The sequence below is a fragment of the Artemia franciscana genome, chromosome 14, assembly GCF_032884065.1.
Source record: "Artemia franciscana chromosome 14, ASM3288406v1, whole genome shotgun sequence".
NCBI lineage: Eukaryota > Metazoa > Arthropoda > Branchiopoda > Anostraca > Artemiidae > Artemia > Artemia franciscana.
Window position 1 is genome coordinate 12,653,032 of NC_088876.1, and position 27,765 is coordinate 12,680,796.

A 27,765-nucleotide genomic window follows, 5' to 3' on the forward strand; every position below is an offset into this window, starting at 1 on the left:
GAGAAACGTCATACCAACGTAAACATGTGCGTTTAAGCAAGTTTCAAGGGCTCAGATTATATGCGAGACAAGGAATATTAACAAGTCCTATTTATCACTGCAAGATTGGAACTTTTTGTCAAAGGTTTAGGAAAATACAACGTTCAACATTAGAGAGAGTAGAGGTTAGTCTTGTAAATTTTATCGTCATGTATCAAATTTCACTTGGATTAAATTTGGATTATTGGGAGTAAATTTAGGTTAAAATTTTTTATGAAGGGTGTGATAGACACGTCTAGAAACGAAGGCACGGGCTGTGCAACCGTTAAAACAAATGGGTCAATAAATATTTATCCTCACAGAACAATTTTTAATTTCAACTTGTGATTTGAGACAAAATAATGAAACTTCATACTAATTTTTTCAAATAATCAAAATAAGGTTGCTGAGGCCTTTCGCAGTAACATTAAGCTGAGTTAGGTTAATGTATTAGGTAAGCATTTAGTTTTGTCTAATTTTTAGGAAAGGGGTAAAACAAAGATCAAAAATTCTTCATTTCATCTGTATCTACTTGTTTTCATTCCTGTTAATCCCTATCGAGTACGATTCCCTCTTGAAGTAAGATTGGCTTGTCACTGTAGCTATGTTATACACCAATGTCTCAGTGGCAGTGGAAGAGAACGATTTTTTGAGTAGCCTGCACTTCTTCCCCTCCCCCCCCCCGCCCTATTTAAGTTTTAGGTAAAATTCTAGTTAATTGACTTCTTGCTATCCCGGAAAGGGTTTAGGTTAGGAAAAAGAAACTTTCAGGGATGGGTCTACAGGCTAAAGTATGTCCCGGGAAGGTATTTTATAGTACCCACCTCCACTCCTTCCCCTAGAGGGCCCTGAAATTTGCCTACATGACAGGTCTATACCTATTGAAATTTTGACAAAACAACGTTTTACCTTAATTTTCAGTTACTAGTTGCTTTTTCTCTGCCTTTAGTTCTGAAAATGCAATTCCTGTTATTTGAGTAGAATTTTGAGCCATATCAATGTTTTTTTTTCAAAATTTAGGAAATTTATTTGCATATCTTTAAAACCTTATAAAATGGAATTGAGCAGTCATGAAGCTGAAAACAATTTTGACAATTAAGCAGAAGATCTATTTTGCAAGGTTTCACTTTTATAACACACATATTTTTAAAGGTCATCAAAGGTCAGGGCCCTCTAGAGGGAGGAGTGGAGGTAGGTACTTCAAAATACTTTGTAAACCTCCTTGTAGTACCTTGTAAGTACCTCGTAGGTACTTCAATGTAAACATCCTTTCCCACCTCTAAATGTAGGCTACAAAAGTGTCATCAAAATATCTCATTTCCTTTGAGAGTTAGTGCGTAAGATGCACAACTTTTGCAGTTCCGTACCTCGTCACATTTTAGGTTCCGACCTCGTCACATTTTAGGTTCCGACCTCGTCACATTTTAGGTTCCGACCTCGTCACATTTTAGGTTCCGACCTCGTCACATTTTAGGTTCCGACCTCGTCACATTTTAGGTTCCGACCTCGTCACATTTTAGGTTCCGACCTCGTCACATTTTAGGTTTCGACCTCGTCACATTTCAGGTTCCGACCTCGTCACATTTTAGGTTCCGACCTCGTCATATTTTAGGTTCCGACCTCGTCACGTTTTAGGTTCCGACCTCGTCACATTTTAGGTTCCGACCTCGTCACATTTTAGGTTCCGACCTCGTCACATTTTAGGTTCCGACCTCGTCATATTTTAGGTTCCGACCTCATCACAAGTGGCTTATGAGCTCTTGGCTCTTGTTTTCCTGTAGCCTGCAGCTGAGAATTGCTAAGGAAGCTCTAATCGGTTCGCCTTTAACCGGTTAGCTTCAATCAGTGGGCTTAAAAAAAAAATCAGAGAATTTGCATTTGGGCTCTGGCTCTAGCTAGCTTGGTAAAATTCTAGTTAATTGACTTCTTGCTATCTCAAAAAGGGTTTAGGTTGGGAAAATGAAACTTTCAGGGATGAATTTACAGACTTCAGTATGTCCAGGAAGGTATTTTGAAGCAACTACCTCCACTCCTCCCTCTAGAGAGCCCTGACCTTTGATGACCTTTAAAAATATGTGTGTTATAAAAGTGAAACCTTGCAAAATAGATCTTCTGCTTAATTGAAGTACAACAAAATTATTTTCAGCTTCATAACTTCGCTCAATTCCATTTTATAAGGTTTTAAAGATATGCAAATACATTTCTTAAATTTTGAAAAAAAAAACATTGATATGGCTCAAAATTCTACTCAAATAACAGGAATTGCAGTTTCAGAACTAAAGGCAGAGAAAGGCGACTAGTAACTGAAAATTACGGTAAAATGTTGTTTTGTCAAAATTTCAATAGATATAGACCTGTCATGTAGGCAAATTTCAGGGCCCTCTAGAGGGAGGAGTGGAGGTGGGTACTTTAAAATACCTTCCCGGGACATACTTTAGCCTGTAGACCCATCCCTGAAAGTTTCATTTTCCTAACCTAAACCCTTTCCGAGATAGCAAGAAGTCAATTAATTAGAATTTTACCGCTAGCTTTTAATATTAGCCAAATCCTATCATGAATGGGCGTAAAATTAAGCATAGGTGATTACTAATTTTGGCCCTTGCAAACTATTGTTTTGAATAGGCCTTCTACTCTACTAGTTGTTCCTATTCTGTAGAGGCACAGGCTACCTGCCTTCCAATTCCCAATAGCCTAGGCTAATTGCGACCATTAATTTTGGTGAATATTCAATTCGCGTGGTCGAATTGATAGCTTAGTTGGACCTTATTTTATTTTACTGTTAGAAGTTAAGAATTCCGTGGCATCATAATTTGGTGCTTCAAGTAAAATCATGTTATTAAACTCAGTTTAAGCTTAATCTCATTGATGCTTAGTCCCAATACAGTAATTGGTTCCTGGTCATAATTTGGCAGGGTTTTCAAAAGTAACTCACGATGCAAATACGGCAGATCATTTTCCCACTAGTTACAAATATCAGACGAATTACCCCCTCATTACCTTGCTCTGCGCTAAAGTTTATATTTTTGTCCCAATTCCTTAAGAACGATTCTTGAAACACAAAAGGTTGTTTCATTAGAACAATAAGAAACTTTACTTAAAAATACTAAAAACCTTTAGCGTGGAGAGCGAGGTATTGAGAAGGGAGCAACCCGTCATAAGACGGGTATAAAGTATGATTGTAAGACGGGTAAGAGTATGATTTCTATCCATTTCGAGGGTTGATGTTGCTCCTTACTTTCAGTTGAAATAACGAGTTTTTTATTATTTAATCAATTTTCTAAGGTCATACTTTTCCAATCTCAGATTATTCTGCTCAGATTGTAGTCTCTGGCTTAATCAAAGTGCTAAGATCTGTACGTTGTTCTCTGTCGCTTGGAATATTTGTGCCCTATAGAACATTGAACAGGGGACTGATAACATCTAAGTCGTCAGATGACTAAACTAGGGCAGAGTAAACTGCAATTTTCAGAAAAAAGGCTTGAAATCCTCAGTTTTTTTTTCAAAATATGTAAGATCTTAGCAAATTGATATGCCTAACAATAGGTCGATTGTTACGTTTTGTCTAATAATAAAATATTGATTTTTTTTTTGCAAAACTTTGCAAAGCTATCTATTAACCTTTAAAGTTTTCACTTACTCAGGAGCTACAGCCCAAAAAAACTTCAATACTTAGAAAGCACTTGGCTAATAAGTTTTCTTGAAGAAAAATTATGATAAAAGTAATTGTGCTTAACGTTGCGATAATCTAACGTTAAATCTGAGAATGTTACGATGACACAATAACACTGACAAACTATAACACTGAAAAACTAAATTAACACTGAAAATAGATGAGGAAAAGACTGACAAAATTAAAAGACATCATGAAGTAGGACGTTTTATGAAGTTAAATAACAAAATTAACGAAGGCGAACTTCAGTGACCGTGAAGAACTATTCCCAAATTTCTCAGTTTTTAAAGTACCTAATTTTCTTTAGGGAAAGTTCTTGGGAACTCCAGAATTTGGGGGCACTAAATGCATTGCGTTGAATTTAGGACAGATTATACAGTGGTTACAACGCTCGAATATGCTACCCCTTTTATTTAAATTTGCTTACTCTTGAACAAAGTATGACTTGACTGTGTCACTTAATTCACAGAAATGGACAGGAAATCATTAATAAAAACTATTATAATCATTAATAAAAAGCAATTCCAGGTTAAATTCTGACTCGGCTCAAGATAAAAGCTTTTTCACTCCAACCATGATTGCCCCTGAAGCAGTGGTGGAAGTCAGTATGAAGGTACTAACAGAATTAACCCCAACAAAACTAGCTAATTCTTCAGCTACCCCTTCAATAAAAGATGTTAAGGTACATTTAGTAAAGTCATCAGTATGTTCGCAAATAGAGCCAAAAGGGGACGTGTCCCTCCCTTCTCGGCTGCAGCAAAAGACTGTTGGTGCTCTTGAGGCAACGTAAGTAATTGCCTTTTTGTTCTAGGTTAAAGTAAATCAAGATGAGGTTGGGAAGAAGTATAACTGCCTTCACTGCTTTTTGTTTAATATGCACTAGTACAACTGTATTAGCATACGTCGAGTCGCCTATGGTAGAAACCGAGCCGTAAGTAACTTTCTAAGTATCTTCTTCCAACAATTGTGTTTTTGGCTTCCATGGAATTTGGCCACAGTTTATATCTGTTTAGATGTTATGAAAAATAAGGACTGATTTAGTACAAAAAGCTAATGTCAGCTATGATTTCTTCCAGGAACCTCTAAAATAGTCATTTTATGAAAGAGCTGATTTTTTCTTTTACAGTTAATTCACCAATATAAGTGTTTAAACTCAATTGAAACAGAATTGGTTGTGTAGGAAATTTCTAGGAATACAAGGGTGCATTAACAAGGACATTTATAGTGTATTTTTTGTTGACTGTTTTTCCTTAATGATAGGTGATCATGGCCTTGTTTCTTCTGTTCTAATAAATGCTTGGGTGACAGTTTTGCTAATATTTGTGCCTCCATGAGGTAACCCAATGTTAACAAACATTGTTAAATAATTTTTTCAAGAAATTATTGGGGAAAATTGTTTGAGAATTTGGATAGTATTCCAAAACTGATATTTGCAGCACGGCAGGATGACTAGTTCCCAAAGTATAAACACTGGTAAATAATTTTTGACTTCTAATATTTCTTACAATTAGCAAGTCCTTTTGTTGGTTTCCTAGAAACATCCAGAGATCAGTTACCGTAATAGGATACTCTAATTTTTTTCAAAACTTTTTTTTCGCTTAGTTAGAATGGTCCTAAAAATTGTTACCTGATATTTTTTTTGCGAACAATTTTCTTTTAACTAAAAACTTCTGTTCCCACAAGCTAACACAAAAGTGTTAGGAAACATTGTTAGTTAACAATTGGGCAAAAGCAGGCTCTTGATTTAATGGTTCTTGGAGAGACAAATAGTCCTACCTTTTGTTTCAGTTAATATTGGCCCTCCACATAACCAATATTATATACATGTTTATTTTTATCATTGTTGAATGTTGAATGTTGTAATGTTGAATATTGTAATGGTTTGTTCTTGGGGGCGAAGAGTGGTAAGATGTATTTTCCAGCATATATGGGGGTGGGTTAATTTTTGGAATAAAAACACCAAAAAAGATTTTTTTAATAAAAACACAAAGGGTATTTTCGGAAATCTAGGGAAGAAGACCGATAATCTAGGATGGGGGGACTGGTTTACTAAAGCCGGTATGTTAAAACGTGGGCTTTGCATTTTTCAAGTACGTACAAGTTTTTTTCTTAAATTGCAACGATGGGAGAATAACTATTTCTTCGCAGGAGTTGCCGGATATCATGGTCCCTCTACTGTATCTAGAGCTGAAAGTGCAAAGAAAAGCCGATAATCTTTCTGTTTGATTTTCTTCGTTTGCACCTCATTTGCGACTGCCGAATATATTTTAATATATTGTCGTTGAAGTAATATTATTTTATGTTTTTATAAGTTTTTGTGGATTCTTTTCCATTTGTTTTGTTTTATCTTGGTCCTTTAATTTTGTAAAAATGGGCATAAATTCATTATTTTACATAAGCAAAGAAATGTATTGTCAGTTATAGATATCTACTCCTCTTTAATAGTCCACTAGATTTAAGGTTTCGTTTTAATAGCTAGCAGCTCGATGTTGATTTAAAATTTTGGGAGATCGTAATTTGGGTTGAAGGAGGGAGTACAGAAAATCTTTGGGTCCTGATTTCTAGGAACCCCCAAGAAAACTTTCCGAGAGGCTAAAAAATGAAAATTTAGCACAAGTTGATTTTGTTGTGTATACAGTAAACGCTATTAAATGACGTCTGGTTTCGTGATAAGTATGAAAAGTTTTAAGACAAATTGCCACGTAGAAAAAGCTTATTAAACAGGTTTAAATGAAAGTATTGTTTTACAGAGAGCACCAGCAAGAGGGTGTGATTTCAAAAACCTCGGAATATATTAGTAGGCTTGGACATGGAATTTCAGATACACTTACGGGAACCTCAAGAGAACCAGTGAAGGAAGGAGCAGAAACGGGCGCCCACTATGCACACAGAGCAGCAGACGCTGCACATCACCAGACGTAAGTAAAAGAAATCAACCAACCTAGGCTTCCCGGATTCGTCCATTTTTTGCATTGGATTCCTCATAAATCTATACTTACGTTTTTACCATATTTTGCACAAGTCATTTCCTTGCAGAAACGTATCTAATGCTGAAAAGCAATTATTTTTTTATTGGCCGTTTTCTTGTTAGCAAATAGGAGCTTCCATAGCCAACGATTTCTGTCCCAAGTTTTCCGAGTTAGTAGTTTTGTGCAGTGTAGGAATTTGTTGCAGTTTCTGTATTCGCAAGACCTGAACATGGAGAGTTATAAATTTTTTTTTTCGTTGAGTTAGAACAGATTGAAGTAGAATGATAAAAGAACGGGCGAACAAAGTTTCGGACTTAGCACTGTCTTTCTGATTTCCTGATTGACAACATTCAGCTTAAGGAAAAAAAAGATCATTATCCTGTACTTCTGGGATAAAAGGCGTGCTTTAATTCCATTGTTAGAATTTTCTCTCTCTCTCTCTCTCTTCTGCTTTATTTTCCTTTTGTTTTCTTTTTCCCATTTTTTTTTGTCTAGTTTCATTTTATTTTTTTTGTTTTGTTAATGTTGTCGGTATTGTTGTTCATTGAATGTTTATCAGCCACTACTAACAAGTCTTTGACTTGCTAAATTGGCTGATGTGACTCTTTTTTATATCGATGACACGTATAAAGAAAGTGTCTCTCTCTGTGTTCTCTGTGATTTATTTTTGCAAATTGATTATAATATCTTATCTCTGAAGAGAAAAACCCTAAGTTTTTAAAACTGGGCTTTTTAATGCTTCCAGTTAACTAACGTTAAGTGACAGGTCTTGTCAGACAAGGAAATGCGATTCTTGAGAGACGAATATATCCGCCTTTTGTTTAAATTGATATTGGCCCTCGCATCACCAATATTATATGCAATTTTTTATCATTGTAATAGCCTCAAATGTTGTCTGCGTTGTTATTAAGCTGTCTGCGTTCCATAATGTTTCTGGATTACATAAATGTTTCAATACTAGTCCAAAAACTGTCAAAACTGGGTGCTGAGCACCCTTTTTAGCTTCTAAAGACTGTCATTTGTTTCGGCAGCTTAACCTGGTGCAGCATTTGAAGCTTCTGTGAAGACAATGAAAAGTTTTACTGTTTCACTCGTGATTTTGAGGAATGAGTATTCTGACATTACATATGCGGATTTCAACAGTTCGTGGAATGCCAAATGAAACCTTCGTCTCTTCGATAGTCTTTCACCAACTTGCTACCAAACAAAACATGCTATTGAAACGATTGAGAGAAAATTAAAAATACCGAATAGTATTAGAGGCATAGAAGGTACTAAGATAGAAGGAAATAGACAATTTCGGCCTCGTTCAATGAGAGCAGAGCAATTGCATTAATTTAGGCTGGTGATCTCGGTTGAATGCAGAGATAAACTAGGCAACTGACAAGTTTAGACCCAACTTTCGGTTTGAATGTTAATCTAGTCCTTTATAATACATATTTCTCATTTAAAAAGATGAATGTTCCCTCTTTATTGAAAATTCGAAATTTTAAAGCTTTAATGACACATAAAGAAAAAGGTCCTAAAATTTACTAAATTTTTTACGCTATATAAAAACTACTTTATGTTGATCCTGTGGGGATAAGAACATCGTATTCTAACCCTACTTCTTGGCGTGAAAGGCTAAAAAAGGTGCTTAGAAATAGCTACAGCAATTTAAAAGATTCAGCATAACAATTTGGAAACGCCAATAGGTTCATTAGTAAGATTTTGGATTTGTTTAAAGAAGATATCTATTTCATTCTATTTTCTTTTACTTTCAGCAAAGAGGGTATAGAAAGAGGCAAAACTTTGACCGAAAAAGCTACTGATTATGTCGCAGATTCACTGTCGGGAGCCAAGGACAAAGTATCGGGAGCATACGACACTGTCAGAGGTACATTTATAACATGCTTTAATAGAGTAAGTTTTTTTGTGCCGTGTGAAGTTTATGAAGTTTGAAGTGCCTTGTGCAGTTTTGAGAAAAGGTTGAGATTTAACGGATGAATGGCTCTTGTGGAATGTATTTTCTTTAAGTGGATTTTGTAGTGCATTGTTTTTGTATTCTTTTTTCTTTTTTTCAAACACATGCAAAGATGAGTCGCTTAGTCCTCTAAAGTTACAAACTTAGCCTTTTCAGCAAGAAATAACCAAGGGACTAACCAGGTTCAAAAAATTATCCTTAAGGACATCCTTGAATGGCTTTGATCTGATCAGATAGCTCTCTTGAAAAAAACAATGTGCCATGTCGGCCAACCGATAATCTACTGTGAGTAGACAAAATACATCTTACTAAATGGAGTGCAGTTAACCACATTCAAATATACTTAGAAGCTGAACGAAGGGCATCTCTGTCTAGACATAAGAATGCATGCGTCCAGTTTTTTTTAGGTATATTGTAACTAAGAAAACTCCGGTAGTTTTAAATTTTTGTTAAGTATTGGCGTTAGAAATAAATACAGTGGGGAGCCTTCTGGACCCTACTTCTTACAAAATGTTCCTACAATTTATAAGCTTCCTAATTATTTGCCTATTTGGGAGGTGTTTTTGAAAATTTGCCGATTTATAAAAAAGTACACAAGTTACTTTTTCTTTTTACTCTTGCATGTCCTTGGTTTCTCCTTAAAATCAAGCAAGGCCTTCTGGTAACGGTTATTCGGATTAGATTAAAAAGATGTTATTTGTTTTTTTTTTGTAAATAATATGTTAATTAAAAGGAAAGTTAGCTTGATTTTTGTTTTCTTAGCGGGAAAGCAAGGGGAGGTGTAGGATATTGAATTTACGCTAAATTTTGATCGTGAAGGCTTTCCGTGTTCCACTCATTTACGATTTTAAGTGAGTCCTAAATTTGTCAAAAAACCTATCTATTCTTTTCTATTAACTTATTTCAGAAAATATTCCTGGAGTTGGTAGTGCACAAAGGGGATATGACCAAGCAAGACAGGCGGCTGACCAAGCTTACCACACCGGGCAGTCAGGGTATCATCAAGCTAAGCAAGCTGGATCCGATGCATATAGAGCAGCAAGAGACACTGCTCATCAGGCAGCTGAAGGGAGTAAGTAAACGACATTATTTTTACCATAATCTTTGCCTAACCGGTTCCACAGTAGTTCAAGCTACTCAACTTTTAAGGTCTCTTGTAGGTTTTCTCAGAATCCTCAGAATAATTACTTAGAATCCTCTCGACCCTTCCGTGTCAATGAGAGCCTATCGGATTAGCACAATCAGCCTTCATCTTACAAAAAAGATTGGAAGGAGGGACAACTAAGGGAACAGAATTTAAAAAAATACAATAATGATAAATAAAAGCAATAAATAAAAACAGAGACCTAAGAGTTGATAGGGCCTGTGGTCCAGTTAAAAAAAAAAAATGCAAAATTTGACCTTAAAAAAGAGACAAATTTGGGATGAACATTTATTTTTCTCAAGCGAAACCATATGATAGTCTTAGGGGATGCATCAGTCTAAAAAGGTGAATCTTCGCATTTTATTTTCGCCTTCCGTTCACATGATCGTAATTTTTTAAGGAAAAAGAAACTAGAACGCAGTTTCATTTCTTAAATTGATAACCTAAAGATTTGAAAGCAATTTCTTTAGAACTTGTGCAAAGGACAGTTCACTCCTTAGGCTATTCCAATACAGCTGACTAAAAATTCAAAGATGAACTCTTAATAATTCGCCTGATAGTCTTGGTTAACTGTTGCTAATACTATTACTGGCAACTCATCCCAACACCCGAAAACGTAGCGAAAAGAGATTACTATAGGATCACAATGGAAAAACAACTTAAAATGTATGAAAGAATCTCTTCAGAGCCCATATTGATCAAGTCTATGAAAGACAATGCATAAAATCAATGTGCCTTCATTGCTAGCTCAGGTTTACTACAGTGATTTCTTGGCGCAACCAGTTTCAGACTTTTCGGTGTTACTAAATGTGCTTTAGGACGATGAATATTCTAAGGTAAACAATATAACGGACTGTTAAAATTTAGCCTCTATAAAAAAACATTTTGTTTTCGATAGAAAAAATGTTTCATCAGCATATCGTTTAAGAATTGACTTCGGACTGTATAAATACAGTCAATAAAATGCTTTGAAACAAAAGTCTTAATATGCAAACAGATTGGCTTCTGACATACTGAATTCGCATTAGAGAAAAAAGAAACATAAAACTTGCTGTATCAAGATCGTTGCCAAAATTTGGCTTCTCTAGTACTTATAACTATTATCTTATTGATAGCAAAGCCAAGTTTGAGGATACGGCTAAGGAAAATACAACACAATTAACAGAGGACTATAAATAATATGATCCTCCACATTCCCTAGGGCAAGGGCTGTAACTTATGCAAGTTGCTTATTGTTAAAGTAACCGCTCTGATAAGTGTAAAGTAAAGGAAAAAAGTAAAGTAAAAGATAAGTGTAAAGTAAAGATAAGTGTAAAGTAAAAGATAAGTGTAAAGTAAAGGCAAAGTAAAGGAAAAATATAATATGTTTGAAACATTGGAAGGCCACTGCTTTTAAAATTTCTTTTTTTTAAATAAGAAAAAAAAAAAACATTAGCTAAAACACGGTTAAGAAGTCCCAGGAATCTCGAAATCAGTAACAGGCAAAACAACTTTAAGGACTCACTGAAAGCGCATTGGAAAGGGGTAATGGAAGATTTATTATGTATATCTGGAATATGTAATCTGGAATCTGGAATTCCAAATTCTGGAATTATGTAATCTGGAAGTAGTGGATGCTGTTTTCATTGTTAATTTTTGCTCAAAGATTCTCTAGAAATTTCTCTAAAACGTAGTCACAAGCAGTAGGCTACATTTACGTGTACTAATGTAAATTTCTCTAAGATTACTGAGGTTTTTGGAAACCACAGTGATATTATAAAGTTATAATGATAATATATATTTGATTATTATTATATTTTTGGTATTATAAGTTAAAATTGTTTAAGGGTGAAATCATGTTTTTTGCTTGTTTTATATTATAGGGTCACTTGAAAAAGCGCTGCCATTTCAGGGAATATTTTTGCCCAAAAACCTTGACAAATTCGTTGTTTTAGATATGCAATAAGTTTAAGGTTCGTACATAACACATGTTTTATTAAGACTGCCTCATTCCAATCCATTCTTCATTTTCTATGGTATATTGAGAATTAGCTAACTAGAAATAGGGAAACTGTTCTTTTTTGTTGAAGAATGATCCCTTTCTTGTCAAACAGTTCGTGGTAACAAACTATAAGTAAGGAGCGATGCGGCTCAATAGTAGTCAAGACTGTAAGAAGCTGAGACTTGATAATAATAGATATCAACAAGAATTCAATTTTGACACTTATTCAAAATATATAAAATTTATTAAGTTTAATGTTACCCATCAAAAGTTACGAGCCTGAGTAAATTGACTAATTTTTGAAAAGGGGGAAAAACCCCTTAGAAATCAAGTGATCTGAATGAAAATCACACCATGAGATTCAGAATATCAGGAAACCCTACTGTAGAGGTTTCAAGCTCTTGTGTACAAAAATGTGGAATTTTGAATTTTTTGCCAGAAGCTAGATCCCGGATGCGTGTTCATGATTTTTTCTTTCCTCCAGGGGTGGTCGTATCGAACCAATGATCCTAGAAGTTCAGGAGAGGGCTCATTTGATCGGAAATAAAAATTCCTTGTGCCCTCTTTAAATAACCAAAATTATTGGAGGGCAGCTAGCCCCCCTCCCACCTCCTTTTTTATCCAAAAATTCCACATTTTTGCAGATAGGAGCTTGAAACCTTTACATTAGGGTTTTATAATGAGTTTTGGTTACTATTAAGCCACGTTGCTCCTTACTTACGGTTCGTTAACCACGAGCTGTTTGCCAAGAAATCATTCGAAGATCTGCTTGCTATTGCTGTCTTATTTTTTTAGACGCCTGACTCATCTTACGACTGAAGAGAAAGTTGCCCTCTTTGAAAGTTTTTTTATGGCACTTGGTATTAACCAAGTGACATAGCGATCACGCATTCTGTCTGTCTGTCTGTGTCTGTCGGTCCCGGTTTTGTTAGTTTAGGCACTTACAGATAAGCTAGGACGATGAAATTTGGCAGGTGTATCAGGGACCAGATCAGATTAAATTATAAATAGTTGTTTCCCCCATTTGACCATCTGGGGATGAGGGGGGGGGGGGCAGTTAATTTGGAAAAATTAGAAAACATGAGGTATTTTTACTTACGAAGGAGTGATCAGATCTAAATGAAATTTCATATTTAGAAGTACCTCTTAACTCAGATCTCTTATTTTAAATCTCGACTGGATACAGTGTCATTGGGGGGAGTGGGGGGGGGAGACCGGAAATCTTGGAAAAGACTTAGAGTGGAAAGATCAGGATGAAACTTGGTGCACAAGTCCAAGATATGTGACAGACATAACCGGACCGGATCCGCTCTCTTTGGGGGAGTTAGGAGGGGGGGGGGGCAATTCGGAAAATTAGAAAAAATGAGGTATTCGTAACTTACGAACGGGTAATCAGATCTTAATGAAATTTGATATTTAGAAGGATGTTGTGCTTAAGAGCTCTCATTTTAAATTACGACCAGATCTGGTGACATTGGGGGGAGTTTGATGGGGAAACCGGAAATCTTGGAAAACGCTTAGAGAGGAGAGATCGGGATCAAACTTGGTGGGTAGAATAAGCAATTGTCGTAGATACGTGAATGACGTAACCGGACTAGATCCGCTCTCTTAGGGGGGCATAGGAGGGGGGAGGTTCTAGTGCTTTAGCGAGTTTGGTGCTTCTGGATGTGCTAGGACGATGAAAATTCGTGTGCGTGTCAGGAACCTGCACGAATTGACTTGATAAAGTTGTTTCCCCCGATTCGACCATCTAGGGGGCTGAAAGGAGAGAAAAAAATCAGAAAAATGAGGTATTTTTAACTTACGACCTTGTGTCTCAGAGCTCTTATTTTAAATCCCGAGCGGTATTAAGCCTCTGATTTTTCTTTCAAATCAATCTATTGATTCTTAGAATTTTGCTAGAGCTCATGCCATACGAGCTCTTGGCTCTTGGCTCTTCCGACCTCGTCACAAGTGCCATATGAGCTCTTAGTTCTTGTTTTCCAATGTGTTTGGTCCCCTATATTTTTGATTGGCAAATGATAACAAGTTTTACAAAAGAACGACAAAACTGAAATTAGTATACTTTTGAATCAAACAGTCCGTGGTTAAGACTTACTGGTATCACTAGTAATTAGTCTCAAACTAGGAATTTTGGGAAAACTTAATATAAACACAATCTCCATTCATGAATGAATCATTACTTGATAAAAAGAGAAGTTTTACTTATTCATATTTAGTCAACTAAAGTGAATCTTATTCCCCATTAAACCGTATAGAGTGAGGAATAAACTAGAATGAGATTTTCTTAATAAAAACAGGCAAAAAAATATGCGATTCCAATAATATTTTACTGCTATAACACCACATGCCTCCAGTGAGACTTTAAAGTTTCTCTTGGAAATTAATCCTCCTCTTTAGCTGATTTGTGGTACCAAAGGATGCTTAAAGCCTTAGACAAGAGTTACGATCATGTCAAAGATAAAGCAGAATCTATGTACGATGTTGGTGCTGAAGCCGTTGATAATGTATATGGCGAGCATGGGCAGCTCAATAGAGGTAAAAAAATTAAGAGTTTCCTCTCTTTAAAGACAACGACTCCTACCCTATTTCGAGCCAAGTCTATACCATTTTATTAAGCCTGTACTGTAGAGGATTTTATTTCATATCGCTTTTATGTTTCTCATGCTTCCATTAAGACCAAATTGATCGGACATAAGGTTATTTACAAATAATTTATAACGGACCAACTAAAAAGGAAAATTAAATTTAATGAGGGCCTCGCAAGCAATTGGGGAAATCAGTAAAGGCTTACGTTTTTCAGGAGGAAAGGCATACAAGTCTAAATTAAAGGAGTTTCGAGAAAAGGAAACACCACCCCTTAAGATCCTTGTATACCATTTCGAAAGGCATTCCGCATAACTTAAGGGTGCGCTTACCATATGTTGGAAAGCATCATGTTAAAATTTTGAGTACATCTGGACTCATTTTCGTAAGAGAAAATTTCAGCCTAAAACGATATCAAAACAAATGCAAGGGAAAAAGAAATAAAAACACGTGTGACATACTGTGATTAACTAGCTTTTTGATTGCTTTTCACGTAGATGAGGAGGAGCAACAAATTAAAAATAAACATAACTAATAATGCTATCCAGTTACACCAAGGACGGAATTCAAAGTTTGAACGAATAATAGTCGCTCCCCGTAAGGCCAGAGGTGCCATCTATCTTCAGCCAGCACGCCGATGTGAGTGGGGTAGCATAATCTTTCAATAAAAACCGCAAGCATTTAACATGAAAGTTTAGTCAGTCCCAAATTAGATACATGAATATATGTGTTGCTGTAAGGACAACATTTCCTCTGCAAGTTTGTTATATGTTATTTATTTGTATTATACTTATTAATGTTTCAACAATTTAATATCAACTGATAGCTGATATTCAGTTGTATCCATCTAAAAACTATAATTTTTAAATTTGTCTTGCATTTTCTTTCCGATTTATTATAAAAATACCGAATCGTGCAAAAATAGTTATTTTTCAAGAAAATAGAATTACTAGATATAATTATGTCTATCTATATTAAAGAAGCGTAGATCGTTTTATGAAAAAGTAGTAATGTCACAGTTCCAACATAGTGGATGGATTGGTCTGAAACTAGTTGATTAAAGGATAGAACTACCTTTTTTTCGTTTTTTTTTTTTTTTTTTTTTTTTTTTTGCAAGCTGAAACTGTAGGCTTGTCATAAAATCGTAACAACCTAAAATTTAAGCGCCACTAGGCATCCTTGTGTTAGCGATGCAGCTAACACATGGTAGACTTGCTACATGATATTTCGGGATTACTACTACTTTTGATTAGAGGGGAGGGGGATTAAAGTTGAGACTATCCCCGTCTGAGTTAATAGCTATCAATCAAGGTTCACTAAGTCAGATGCAACAGTGTGAAGCTACGGATGGGTCTTTAATCCCCTTAAACTACATCAATGAAGACAAATAAAAAATAGTATTTTATAAGAAAGTAAACTTGTATATGGAAAGAGTACTTGAATTAGAAGATCACGGATATGATTAAAGAAGGGTCAGAAAAGTAAACTAATAAAGTTTAGGAATATAAACTAAATTGAATTATTGTGAATGCTTATAAAGTAGCTTCAGGAAAAAATTCAATATAAATTGTGAGCTTCTTATGTCTGGTACGTTTGAAATGCATTATAGATGGGAAGGAACTTTGTGTATATCCAAAGTTTGTATTTTCGCTTGAACACGAGACAGAAGTGGCCCAAAGTAAATACAACAAAATACCACAAATTGAGTTAATCAGTGATACTTATAACGTAGCTTCAGGAAAGAATTCAATGTAAATTATGATGGGAGGAACTTTGTGTATATTTAAAGTTTGCATTTTTGCTTGAACACAAGAAACAGAAGTGGCCCAAAGTAAATACAACAAAATACCACAAATTTAGTTAATCTGTGATACTTATGACGTAGCTTCAGGAAAGAATTCAATGTAAATTGCGAGCTTTTTTGGTCTCCTACCTTTGAAATGCATTATAGATGGGAAGGAACTTTGTGTGCATTTAAAGTTTGTATTTTCGACAAGAGACAGAACTGGCCCAAAGTAAATACAACGAGTTGCCATAAATTGAGTATTTATACAAATTGTATTGTCGCTTGAACACAAGAAACAGAAATGGCCCAAAGTAAATTCAACAAAATACAACAAATTGAGTTAATCTGTGATACTTGTAACGTAGCTTCAGGAGAGAAGAATTTAATGTAAATTGTGAGCTTTTTATGTCTGGTACCTTTGAAATGCATTATAGATATGAAAGAACTTTGTGTATATTTAAAGTTCGTATTTCCGCTTGAACACAAGAAACAGAAGTGGTCCAAAGTAAATACAACAAAATACCACAAATTTAGTTAATCAGTGATACTTATGACGTAGCGTCAGGAAAGAATTCAATGTAAATTGCGAGCTTTTTTGGTCTCCTACCTTTGAAATGCATTATAGATGGGAAGGAACTTTGTGTGCATTTAAAGTTTGTACTTTCGACAAGACGCAAGTGGCCCAAAGTAAATAAAACAAGTTGCCCCAAATTGAGTATTTATACAAATTGTATTGTCGCTTGAACACAAGAAACAGAAATGGCCCAAAGTAAATACAACTAATTGAGTTAATCTGTGATACTTCTAACGTAGCTTCAGGAGAGAAGAATTTAATGTAAATTGTGAGCTTTTTATGTCAGGTACCTCTGAAATGCATTATAGACATGAAGGAAGTTTGTGTATATTTAAAGTTCGTATTTCTGCTTGAACACAAGAAACAGAAGTGGTCCAAAGTAAATACAACAAAATACCACAAATTTAGTTAATCAGTGATACTTATATCGTAGCTTCAGGATAGATTTCAATGTAAATTGTGAGTTTTAGGTCAGGTACCTTTTAAATGCACCATAGATGGGAAGGAATTTTGCGTATATTTAAAGTTTGCATTTTCGCTTGAAAACGAGACAGAAGTGGCCCAAAGTAAATGTAGCCAAACGTAGTTTCAGGAAAGAATTCAATGTAAATTGCGAGCTTTTTAGGTCTGGTACCTTTAAAATGCATTTTAGAGGGGAAGAACATTTGTGTGTATTTAAAGTTTGTATTTTCACTTGAACACAAGAAACAGAAGTGGCCCAAAGTGGATACAATAAAATACCACAAATTAAGTTAATACCACAAATTGAGTTAATCTGTGATACTTATAACGAAGCTTCAGGAAAGAATTCATTGTAAATTGGGAGCTTTTTATAATTAGTATTTTCACTTGAAGGCATGAAATGGAGGTGTCGAAAAGTGAAAAAATCCATGAGCTTGTTTTACACCCCTGGCTATTCAAGCAAGTTTCAAGGATTATTTAAGATTTTAAGACTCACTAAATTTTATTTAGTTTCCCTTAAATTTAGTCACTAAAATTTATTACGTGAAGAACCGATTTCCCACTTTTACTATGTTTATATGGAGTTTTTTTTATCAAAACCCTTGAGGTTTTTTTTTATCAATTATTTACCATAGTTTGGGTCTGAAATTCTGAATAAATATTAGCAACTACAACAAATATGTGATGGAGAATTATTTTTCTTGTTTAACTAGTCTAATATTAAAACTATTTTTCACATTCGGGAAAAAGTTCATTCGAGGGATTGCCCTTCTTTTTATTGCCTGTTTAATTTTACTATCTATTATTATGTTCGTTATTTTCTTGTCGCATTGTTAAGTCACTTGATGATAAAGCACTGGTAAAGACAATTCCATTCCATTAAAAGCTTGTTTTGAATAAGTTAATATTAATATGGTTAGGAGTTTGTCAGTATCAATGCATTTCATTGCAGCAGGTGTGTAGACCCTTGGAAAGTTACTCTTACCTAATATTTTCTAATACAAATTGTTTCTAAGCGAGAAGTCGGTCAGGTTGATGATAGCTGTACTTGCAGAAACAGGGGACAACCCTACTCTTATACATAATAATGTTAGATGATAATAAGCTTACCTACGCTATGGACGTCAGGTGATCGATTTTCTTCAAACAATAATTTCGACAGGACCTATGCCTATCGTCCTATCGAAATTGACGTTTGAAGAAAAACAACCACCTGACATCCATAGCTTAGGTAAGCTTATTATCATCTAACATTATTATTTAGTACACAAAATCTAACTTTTATATTTATTTGTTCATACAGAATCTTTTTATATATTTTTGAAATTGTGTGAGACTTTGTCTTAAAAGCCCTGATGGGTCTTGGGTTAACACAAAATAGCTTCACAAAATATGAAACTCTTCTCTTCCTAACCAAAAAAATTAACCTAGGTGCCATGTCCAAACCAGCCTTCGTCCAAGAGTTTTGCCTTCCCAAAAAAAGAGAGAGAGAAAGAGAGAGAGAGAGAGAGAGAGAGAGAGAGAGAGAGAGAGAGAGAGAGAGAGAGAGGAGGAGAGAGAGAGAGAGAGAGAGAGAGAGAGAGAGGAGAGAGAGAGAGAGAGAGAGAGAGAGAGAGAGAGAGAGAGAGAGAGAGAGAGAGAGAGAGAGTGAGTGACAGAGTGAGAGAGAGAAACTGCCTTCGGTTTTAATTAATTACTAGACTACTTACCAATCAGTAAAGTAATTTGTAGTTATTCATTTAGTTTGTATAACAGCTTATCAATTTATAGAAAAACGAGCCTCAATATCCAATCAAATGCGAAGAGTTTTGTTGAATGTTGAATTTCACCAACTTTCTATTTTTAGGTCCTGGCATTTTAGAAAAGGTGAAGAATGTTTTCACTGGCAGTGAACCTCAACATGACGATCAGCCCCATATATTAAGGACAAAAGAAACGGGGGAAGATTTTGGTCCGTCAGTGATGGATAAAATTAAACATCCGTTGACTAGTCCAGAAGAACTCGAACGCAGAAAAAGAGCTGCTGCTAGAGGGACAGAAGAAGAGCCAGGAGTACTGGAGAGACTTGCTCACCCTTTAACATCTAAGGAAGAGTTACAGCAAAATTCAAGAGAAGTTCATGCTAGGGAGGATGATCAACCTAGCCTACTACAGAAAACCATCCATCCTCTTACTCCAAATGAAGAGTTAGAAAGACAAAACAGAGAACGAAGACATATTGCCGAAGAGGAGCCTAGTATTGCTGATCACGTTTTGCACCCTTTTACTTCATCAGAAGAGCTGCAGAGACAAAAAAGGCATGAATTAGGCAGAGAGGCACCACCTGCAGCTGTACCAGAAGAACCAAGTCCTGGAATGGTTGATAGAATTTTACATCCATTCACTTCATCTGACGAGCTGAGTAGAAAGGCAAGAGAAGCCCAATATCAAGTTGAGGGTGTCTATGATAAAGCTACTGACACCCTTGGCTCAGCATACCAAGGAACTAGAGACACAGCTCGAGGTGCTGCAGACTATGTAAAACAAACAGGCCAAAGAGTTGGAGACACAGCTTATGGGGCTTACAACCAAGCTGCCCAGTTAGCGCAAAGAGGTGCAGATCAAGCACGTGAAGTGGCGCAGGGAGCCTATGAGCAAGCAGCTCATATGGCTCAACAAGGGTCTGAACAGGTTCGAGACACAGCTCAAGGAGCGTATAACCAAGCCTCAAATATAGCAAAACAGGGTGGTGAGTATGTACAATCAGGAGGAGAACAAATTCAAGACACGGCTCAAAATGTTTACAAGCGTGCCGCCGATTATAGCGCTCAGGGGACACAGAGAGTTAAGGACACGGCCGAAAGTGCAAAAGCAGTGACCCAAAATGCTTACAATAGCGCCTTTGATGCAGCAAGGAACGCTTATGAACAGTCAATTCGAACGGCACAAGAGGCCGGAGAAAGTGTCCAAGAGGGGGGCGAGAGTGTCATGCAAAAAATCAAACATGCATTGAATATTGGTGCTGATCAGACACAAGATCTGTATAATAGGGCGTACGAAGCCGCGAGAAGTTCGTATGAAAAAGCAATGGCTGAGCCAGAGGAACCTCCAGGAATATACGAAAAAGTTAAAAGCGCATTTGTTAGTGCTCCAGATAGGGCTCAAGAAGCTTATAACCAAGCTTATGAATCGGCAAGAAGTGTGTTTGATGATGCTGTTCGTTCAGCAAGAAAAATGAAGAATACAGCGGCAGAGCAAGCCCAGGGAGCCTATGAGGGACTAAAAGAAAGTCCTGAAAACCTACAAAGAGTAACCAGAGACATTTACCACCAAGCACAAGACACGGGTAAAGGTGCGTATGAAACAGTAGCAGGCTCAGCAGATGATGCTTACAGGAGAGCACAAGAGACGGCACAAGCAGCACAGGAGCAATCCAAAGGCTTTCTTAATAGAGTTAAAGATACTTTAACAGCTCCATTTAGTTCTTCATCAGATCAAGTGAAGGAAACGTATGATAGAACCAAAGATGAAGCTCAATATCGTGCACAACAGGCAGCTGATGCTGGTCAGGGTTTTTTTGGAAAAGTTAAAGATACTATAACTGCTCCATTTAGTTCTGGATATGATCAGACCCAAGAAGGATATGAGCGAGCTAGAAGATCTGCTGAAGAAGCAGCGCAGCAAGCCGCAGACCAGGGTCAAACCTTATTTGAAAGAGCTAAAGATACAATTACTTCTCCGTTCAGTAGCGGTTCAGAACAGGCTCAGGAAAGCTTTGAAAGAGCCAAGAGAGCTGCCGAAGAACAAGTAGAACAAAGCAAAGGAATGTTCCAAAATATTAAGGAGACGATCACATCACCATTCAATTCTGCAGCTGATACAGCCAAAGAAGCAGGCCAAAGAGCAAAAAAACAAGCTGAAGAAGCTGCGGATCAAAGCCAAGGTTTTATGCAAAAAGTTAAGGATACAGTTGCATCACCCTTTAGATCGGCTGGTGAAGAATCCCAGGAGGCTATCGAGAGAACTAAAAGAGAAGCAGAGGAGGCTAGACACCAGGGTGAGGGGTTTCTTCATCGCGTTGCTGATACCATAATGCATCCTTTCCAAAGCAGCTCTGAACAAGTGGGAGAGGCTGCAGATCGAATAAAGAGGGGCGCAGAAGATGCTTACAATGTAGCCCAGCAGTCAGGGCAACGGGTATATCAGCAAGGTCAACAAGCCTATAGAGAGACTCCAGAGAGTGGAACTAACGTCTTTGGCAAGGTAAAAGATATATAACTCTGTTGTAACTTCCGTGCAAACTTGGGTAGTTTGGATTAAATGGTTATAAAGACGCAATTAAAAGAAGATGACTCGATTAGCTACGCCGTTACATCTTAAGTTTTTTACATATAAATGATCCACACCCATTAACTAATTTATAATGATTAAATAAAAAAAAAGGTAATAACTACAACTATAACATGCAAATGCTAAATCTATGTCTATATGATAAATATAAACAGAAAATTTACGTTGAAAAAAGAAACTTTTAAAATTGGCTTTTTAAGGGCCGGGCGAGAGTGCAGTATGTTCATTGTAAAGTCCGACTGGCCAGTATTTCAAAAATCAAATGCCTGGCCAAAAAATCTATTAATATTTATTTTTTTGGGAGGTATTAGATGTGCTCAGTTGAAAAGGGATTAAAAGGTAATTCCAAAATCTCAACAAAACTGACCTGATTTCAAAATAAATTGCTGAAACATGGAACGACACAGCAAAGCTAAAAAAGCTACTTGTATATGGTGAACCAGCTGATCAAAATGTGGCTAAGGTATTTGAAAGTACCGATTTTTTCTTTTGCTAGTCAATTTTCCAGAATCAGTGAGAGTCCATTCCCAACGTGAGCCTTACCAAAAACGTAAACACCAATAAAAGCTCTTTGCCGTTTCTTCGAATAAAAAATAGTGCAAATAAATATTATTTTTATATGATTGTGCTTATAAAAAAACAACTCTGGGTATGGGTTTTCAGCCAGATTTTAATAGTGCCTTTAAATGGTACCAGTGAATAATTTGGGTGCCATACGACAATTCGCGAAGGCCTTATCGTTGATTGCTTTACAAAAACACTACAATCTTGCAGTAGTCTACAAAACTTGGCAAAAAAAAACAACAAAAAACAAAAAAAAACAAAACAAAAGGAAACATTGCTGCCATCCACATAAAAAGTGAATCGTTTTTTTCAAGAGTTGGAGCTCAGAACCTCTAGACAAGGTTATTCAACCATACTGATTCCAATGCTGCACTTTTTAGTTCAATTCAACGCCTTTTTTGTGGGATTTCATGCTTTCAAAAATTGGAGAAATTCGTTTCCGTAGCGAAGTATACAAAAGTTCTCAATCATGATCTTTATTAAAGTAAGAATTCTTACTAGTTTTTATGGCACTTGGTATTAACCAAGTGACATATAGCAATCACAAATTCTGTCGGTCTGTCTGTCTGTCGGTCTGTCGGTTTGTCTGTGTGTCTGTTGGTCGGTCCCGGTTTTGCTACTTTAGGCACTTCCAGGTAAGCTAGGACGATGCAATTTTGCAGGCGAGTCAGAGACCGGACCAGATTAAATTAGAAATAGTCTTTTTCCCGATTTGACCATCTGGGGGGGGGGGGGGGAATGAGGGACCGGTTAATTTGGAGAAAATAGAAAAATGTATTTTTAACTTACGAACAATTGATCAGATCTTAATGAAATTTGATGTTTGGAAGGATATCGTGTCTCAGAGCTCTTATTTTAAATCCTGACCGGATCTGGTGACATTGTGAGGAGCTGGGAGGGGGAACCGAAAATCATGGAAAACGCTTAGAACTGGAGGGATCGGGATGAAACTTGGTGGGAAAAAAAAGCAGAAGTCTTAGATACGTGATTTACATAATTGGAACGGATCTGCTCTATTGGAGGGGGGGGGGGAGGGTTGATTCTGAAAAATTAGAAAAAATTACATATTTTTAACTTACGAAGGAGTAATCGGATCTTCATGAAATTTCATATTTAGAAGGACCTCGTAACTCAGATCTCTTATTTTAAATCTCAACCGGATCCACCGTCATTGGGGGGCAGTTGAGGGGGGGGGGGGCGGAACTCTTAGAAAATACTTAAAGCGGAGAGCTCAGGATGAAACTGGATGGGAAGAATAAAAACAAGTCTAAGATACGTGACTGACATAACCGGACCGGATCCACTCTCTTTGTTTGAGTTAGAGGGGGGAGGATAATTCGTAAAAATGAGGTATTTCTAACTTACGAACGGGTGATCAAATTTTAATGAAAATTGATATTTAGAAGGATCTTGTGATTTAAAGGTCTTATTTTAAATTCCGACCAGATCCTGTGACATTGGGGGGAGTTGGGAGGGGAAACAGGAATTCTTGCAAAACGTGAAAATTGGGGTATTTTTATCTTACGAATAGGAGATCGGATCTTGATGAAACTTGATATATAGAAGGATCTTATGTCTCAGATGCTCCATTTTCGACTCGAATTGGATCCCGGGACATCGGGGGTTCGAGGAGGGACACAGGAATCTTGGAAAACGCTTAGAGTGGAGAGATCGGGATGAAACCTGATGGGAAGAACAATCACAAGTTCTAGATACGTGATTGACATAATTGGAACGGATCCATTCTCTTTAAAGGAGCTGGGGGGTGTTAATTTGGAAAAATTAGAGAAATTGAAGTATTTTTAACTTAAGAACGGGTGACCGGATCTTAATGAAATTTGATATTTAGAAGGAGGAATTCATGTCTCAGAGTTCTTATTTCAAATCCCGACCACATCTTTTGACATTGGGGGAGTTGGAGGGGGGAAATCGGAAATCTTGGAAAACGCTTAGAGTGGAGGAATCGGGATGAAGCTTGGTGGATAGAATAAGCAAATGTCGTAGATACGTGATTGACATAACCGTACTGGATTCACTCTCTTTGAGGGAGTTGGGGGGAGGGGCTCAGTGCTTTGGCGAGTTTGGTGCTTCTGGACGTACTAGAACGATGGAAATTGGTAGGCGTGTCAGGGAGCTGCGCAAATTGACTTGATAAAGTCGGTTTCCCAGATTCGACCATCCTGGGGGGGGGCTAAAGGGAGAGTGGAACTCTCCCTACTAGAACGATGGAAATTGGTAGGCGTGTCAGGGAGCTGCGCAAATTGACTTGATAAAGTCGTTTTCTCAGGTTCGACCATCTGGGGGCAAAAGGGAGAGGAAAAATTAGAATAAATGAGGCATTTATAACTTACAAGTGGGTGATCGGATCTCAATGAATTTTGATACTTAGAAGGACATCGTGACTCAGAGCTCTTATTTTAAATCCCGACTGGCATTAACCCTCTGATTTTCCTTTTAAATCAATCTATTTATTCTTAGAATTTTGTTAGAGCTCATACCATAGTAGCTCTTGGCTCTTAGCTCTTCTTGCCTCATCACAAGTGCCATATGAGCTCTTAGCTCTTGTTCTTTTTTTTCTCCTAGAAAATAATGCTTTAGGTCCTAAAATCATCTATCATATTTTGAAAAAAAAAACTTTGTTCGCATAACTAGGGGTAATTTATATTAAAAAGAACCTAAAAGTAATTTTTGTTTTCTGTTTTCCTATGAAATTTCAATAGTGCAATTCGAACTACCGTAGGACCTGACCTTTGTGTCAGCTCTTCCTCAATTTGTTTGTTTACTTCTTTCTTTCCATAATTTGTTTTTGTTTCCTCTTATGCCAGGACGCAAGCACAATATGTATACATTTCTTTTATAGGTAAAAGATGCTGCTGGAAATGTTTATGATGCAATTAAAGAATCACCACAGGCTGTCTATGATACATCCAGGCAAGCTGCTGCGGCTGTTGGAGGAGCTGTTGGAGGGGCCTATGATGCTACCAAAGATACCGTTGGATCTGCTTTTGGTGCTGCACAGCGTGCATCCGGTGCTGCATATGACACTGTAGCCCATGGTGCGGCTGTGGTGAAGGATACGGCTGCTGATGGAGCTGAAAAAGTATATGACACCGCTGCTCATGGTGCAAATGCAGCAAGGGAAGCAACAGGATCAGCATATGATGCAACAAAAGTAAGTTGTTCATTTTTGAGTGATCTTTTGAACGGTGTACGAACCAAGTTGTTCTGTCAACTGCAGAGTAGATATTTCTTAAAATTAGCTTCTATAAATTTATCTTTCAAGTCATGTGTTCTTGAATATTTAAAAGTATAATATTCAGATGGAAATATGATATGCAACGATTTTTACATTTGAACCTTTTAGTGCGTCTGTGCGTTGGCCAAAACTGCAAACACTCCTATTTAATTTTTTCGATTATTTCTTGGAAATTTTCTACATCTGGCATGTTTCATACCTGGTTCTTTCTTTTTTAGAAATTAACTGAGTTCATTGAGTAAGTTTTACTTGAATCAAAAATAAGTTAAACCTAAATACCACATAAAATAGATTAATGGGAAAAAATTCAACATTTAGTGCCTTTATGTTTTAGATACATTAGTTTGCCACCGGTTTAGTCTCTTCTAAGGTCATTTTCTAGGAATTTTTGTCGAAAAAAAACTAAGTAATATCATAGTTTTGGTATTGTGGATGGATAGATCTGAAGCAAATGAATCCTTGAACAAAAATTGGTCCAGAAAAGATCAAAACCCTAATTTTACTACGAGTATTCGTTTCGTGTATGACTTTGAAAGTGCAGGCTTTGGTTAAAAAAAAAAAAAAAAAAATCATTGATACTTGATTTTAATTCGGTGTAATGGAACTCCAGGCTATCAAAAATATGTTTTTCTTGCAAATCAAGATGAAATGTAGCAGCACCTGAGTAACCTTTAAAAGAGCCAAGATGTCAAATGAAAAATTTATTTAATTTTCATTACTAGCCATCAAGTAAAATCGGTCACTGAATTGTAAATCGAAAGAAAATTAAAAAAAAACAAAATGTCACTGTGTTGATTTTGTCACTTTTAAATGGGTAAATGATTAAGATTAACTCGAACAGGATGTTGCTTTAGCCTCCCCCTGAAAGTATGCGTCCTTGGGTCACTGGTTCAGACGTCACATGACTAGCTTCAACCGAAACAGGCAGCTGGATACGTGACTCCAGAGCCACAAGGGGTGCTTTTCTATAACTGAGGTATAAAGAAATCGGTGTTCAGAATAATTACCTGCTTATCATTGCCTCTGCTATAAATATAGCAGAATAATTTTTACAAAAACTCGAGTTGATTGGACGCGTATAAAGCCTTTTTTTTGGCTAGTCAATGTGCTAACATCTTAAATCTTTTTGTAGAAAACTATACTTTTATGATAATCTGATAACTGATCTCGCGCTTGTCAGGCAAACTTTTCTGAAAATAAAAGTTCTTCATGCTCTGAAATATCTAAAGACTGTAATGAAAAAATTTTAACACCCTCTGCTCTATGCCATATTGTTAAGCACTTTCGACTGATATCTAATCGGAATGATTCTCAAACAAGCTTCCGCCTCGGTTTCCGTTCTAAAACTTTTGATTAAATTGTTTTGCCCTCCTAAGGATCTTCTCCAACTTCATCATTCTTTTATTCGGCCAATGCTGGAGTTTGTTTGTCCAGTGTGACATTGCGGTCTTTCTTCCAGAGCATATTTTTAAGATTGAAAATGTCCAAAAACGAGCACTTAGAATCAAAACTAGGGAAGGGAAGGCTCCATATCATTATCTACAAGGTAAGTTCGAGCTCACCATATTGGCCGAAAGAAAGAACCTCCTGTGCCTTGGTTTCGGTACCAAAACCCTGTCTGGTCGCCGATTTCGTTCGTTCCATCATCCCCGAATCCTACCTTCCCGCCCGCAACAGACCATCCCGTATAAAATCCTAAGAAGTCCCCAAACTGACTCCCATTCCCGCTAAACATGAAAGATATCGCAAGTTTTGTTTCGAGTTTTGTGGACTTGTAGCTAGGAAAACAAGTTAATAATTTTGTGGTTATCTATTTATTCTTTCTTTCTCTCTTTTAACTAAGTTTTGACTCGTTATTTTTTTTTGTATTTTAAATGGATCATGTTTGACGTGACGGTTAAATAATTCTTTCGATAAATATATGATAAATTAATGATAAATAAATATATTGATAAATATATATATTGATAAATATATATATATATATATATATATATATATATATATATATATATATATATATATATATATATATATATATATATATATATTCTATATGTAAGATCAGAAAATTAAGAGCTTAGTAGCAAAACAGGGGCATATTTTATTTAGAAGTTTGAATACAAAACGCTGAAACTCGAATTTATGACACGATCTTTGTCTTTTTTTTTAGCATAGAGCATCTGATGCTGCTCAGTACGCTGGAGAAAAGGTTAAACAAGGAGCAGATACGTGGAAAGAAAAAACTCGTGTGGACTGAGTTCTTTACTCATCGTGATATAGTTTTTTTTAAAATTGTGTATATATTTTTAAAAGTTATAGGACTAGTCGAGTTGTCGTTTTCGTTCGCAATGCCCTTTTTTAATAATAAATATGATAAGATTTATATTCTCTTTCCAAGATTAGCAAGTTATTCGTCACAAAAACTGTTTTAGAGAAAAACAAAGAAAAAAGGATCACTTT

At 36.3% G+C, this 27,765-nt stretch overlaps 1 protein-coding gene across 1 annotated transcript; it reads left to right on the plus strand.

Moving 5' to 3' along the window:
* On the plus strand, nt 1-27,688 carry LOC136035326 (uncharacterized). Its single transcript, XM_065717047.1, has 8 exons — nt 1-164; nt 4,500-4,619; nt 6,439-6,606; nt 8,421-8,533; nt 9,528-9,692; nt 19,000-21,395; nt 24,907-25,218; nt 27,476-27,688. The coding sequence occupies exons 2-8, from the start codon at nt 4,516-4,518 to the stop codon at nt 27,560-27,562; spliced, it is 3,345 nt and encodes a 1,114-aa protein (XP_065573119.1). The 5' UTR covers nt 1-164; nt 4,500-4,515; the 3' UTR covers nt 27,563-27,688.
* Nucleotides 27,689-27,765: the final 77 nt, after the last annotated feature.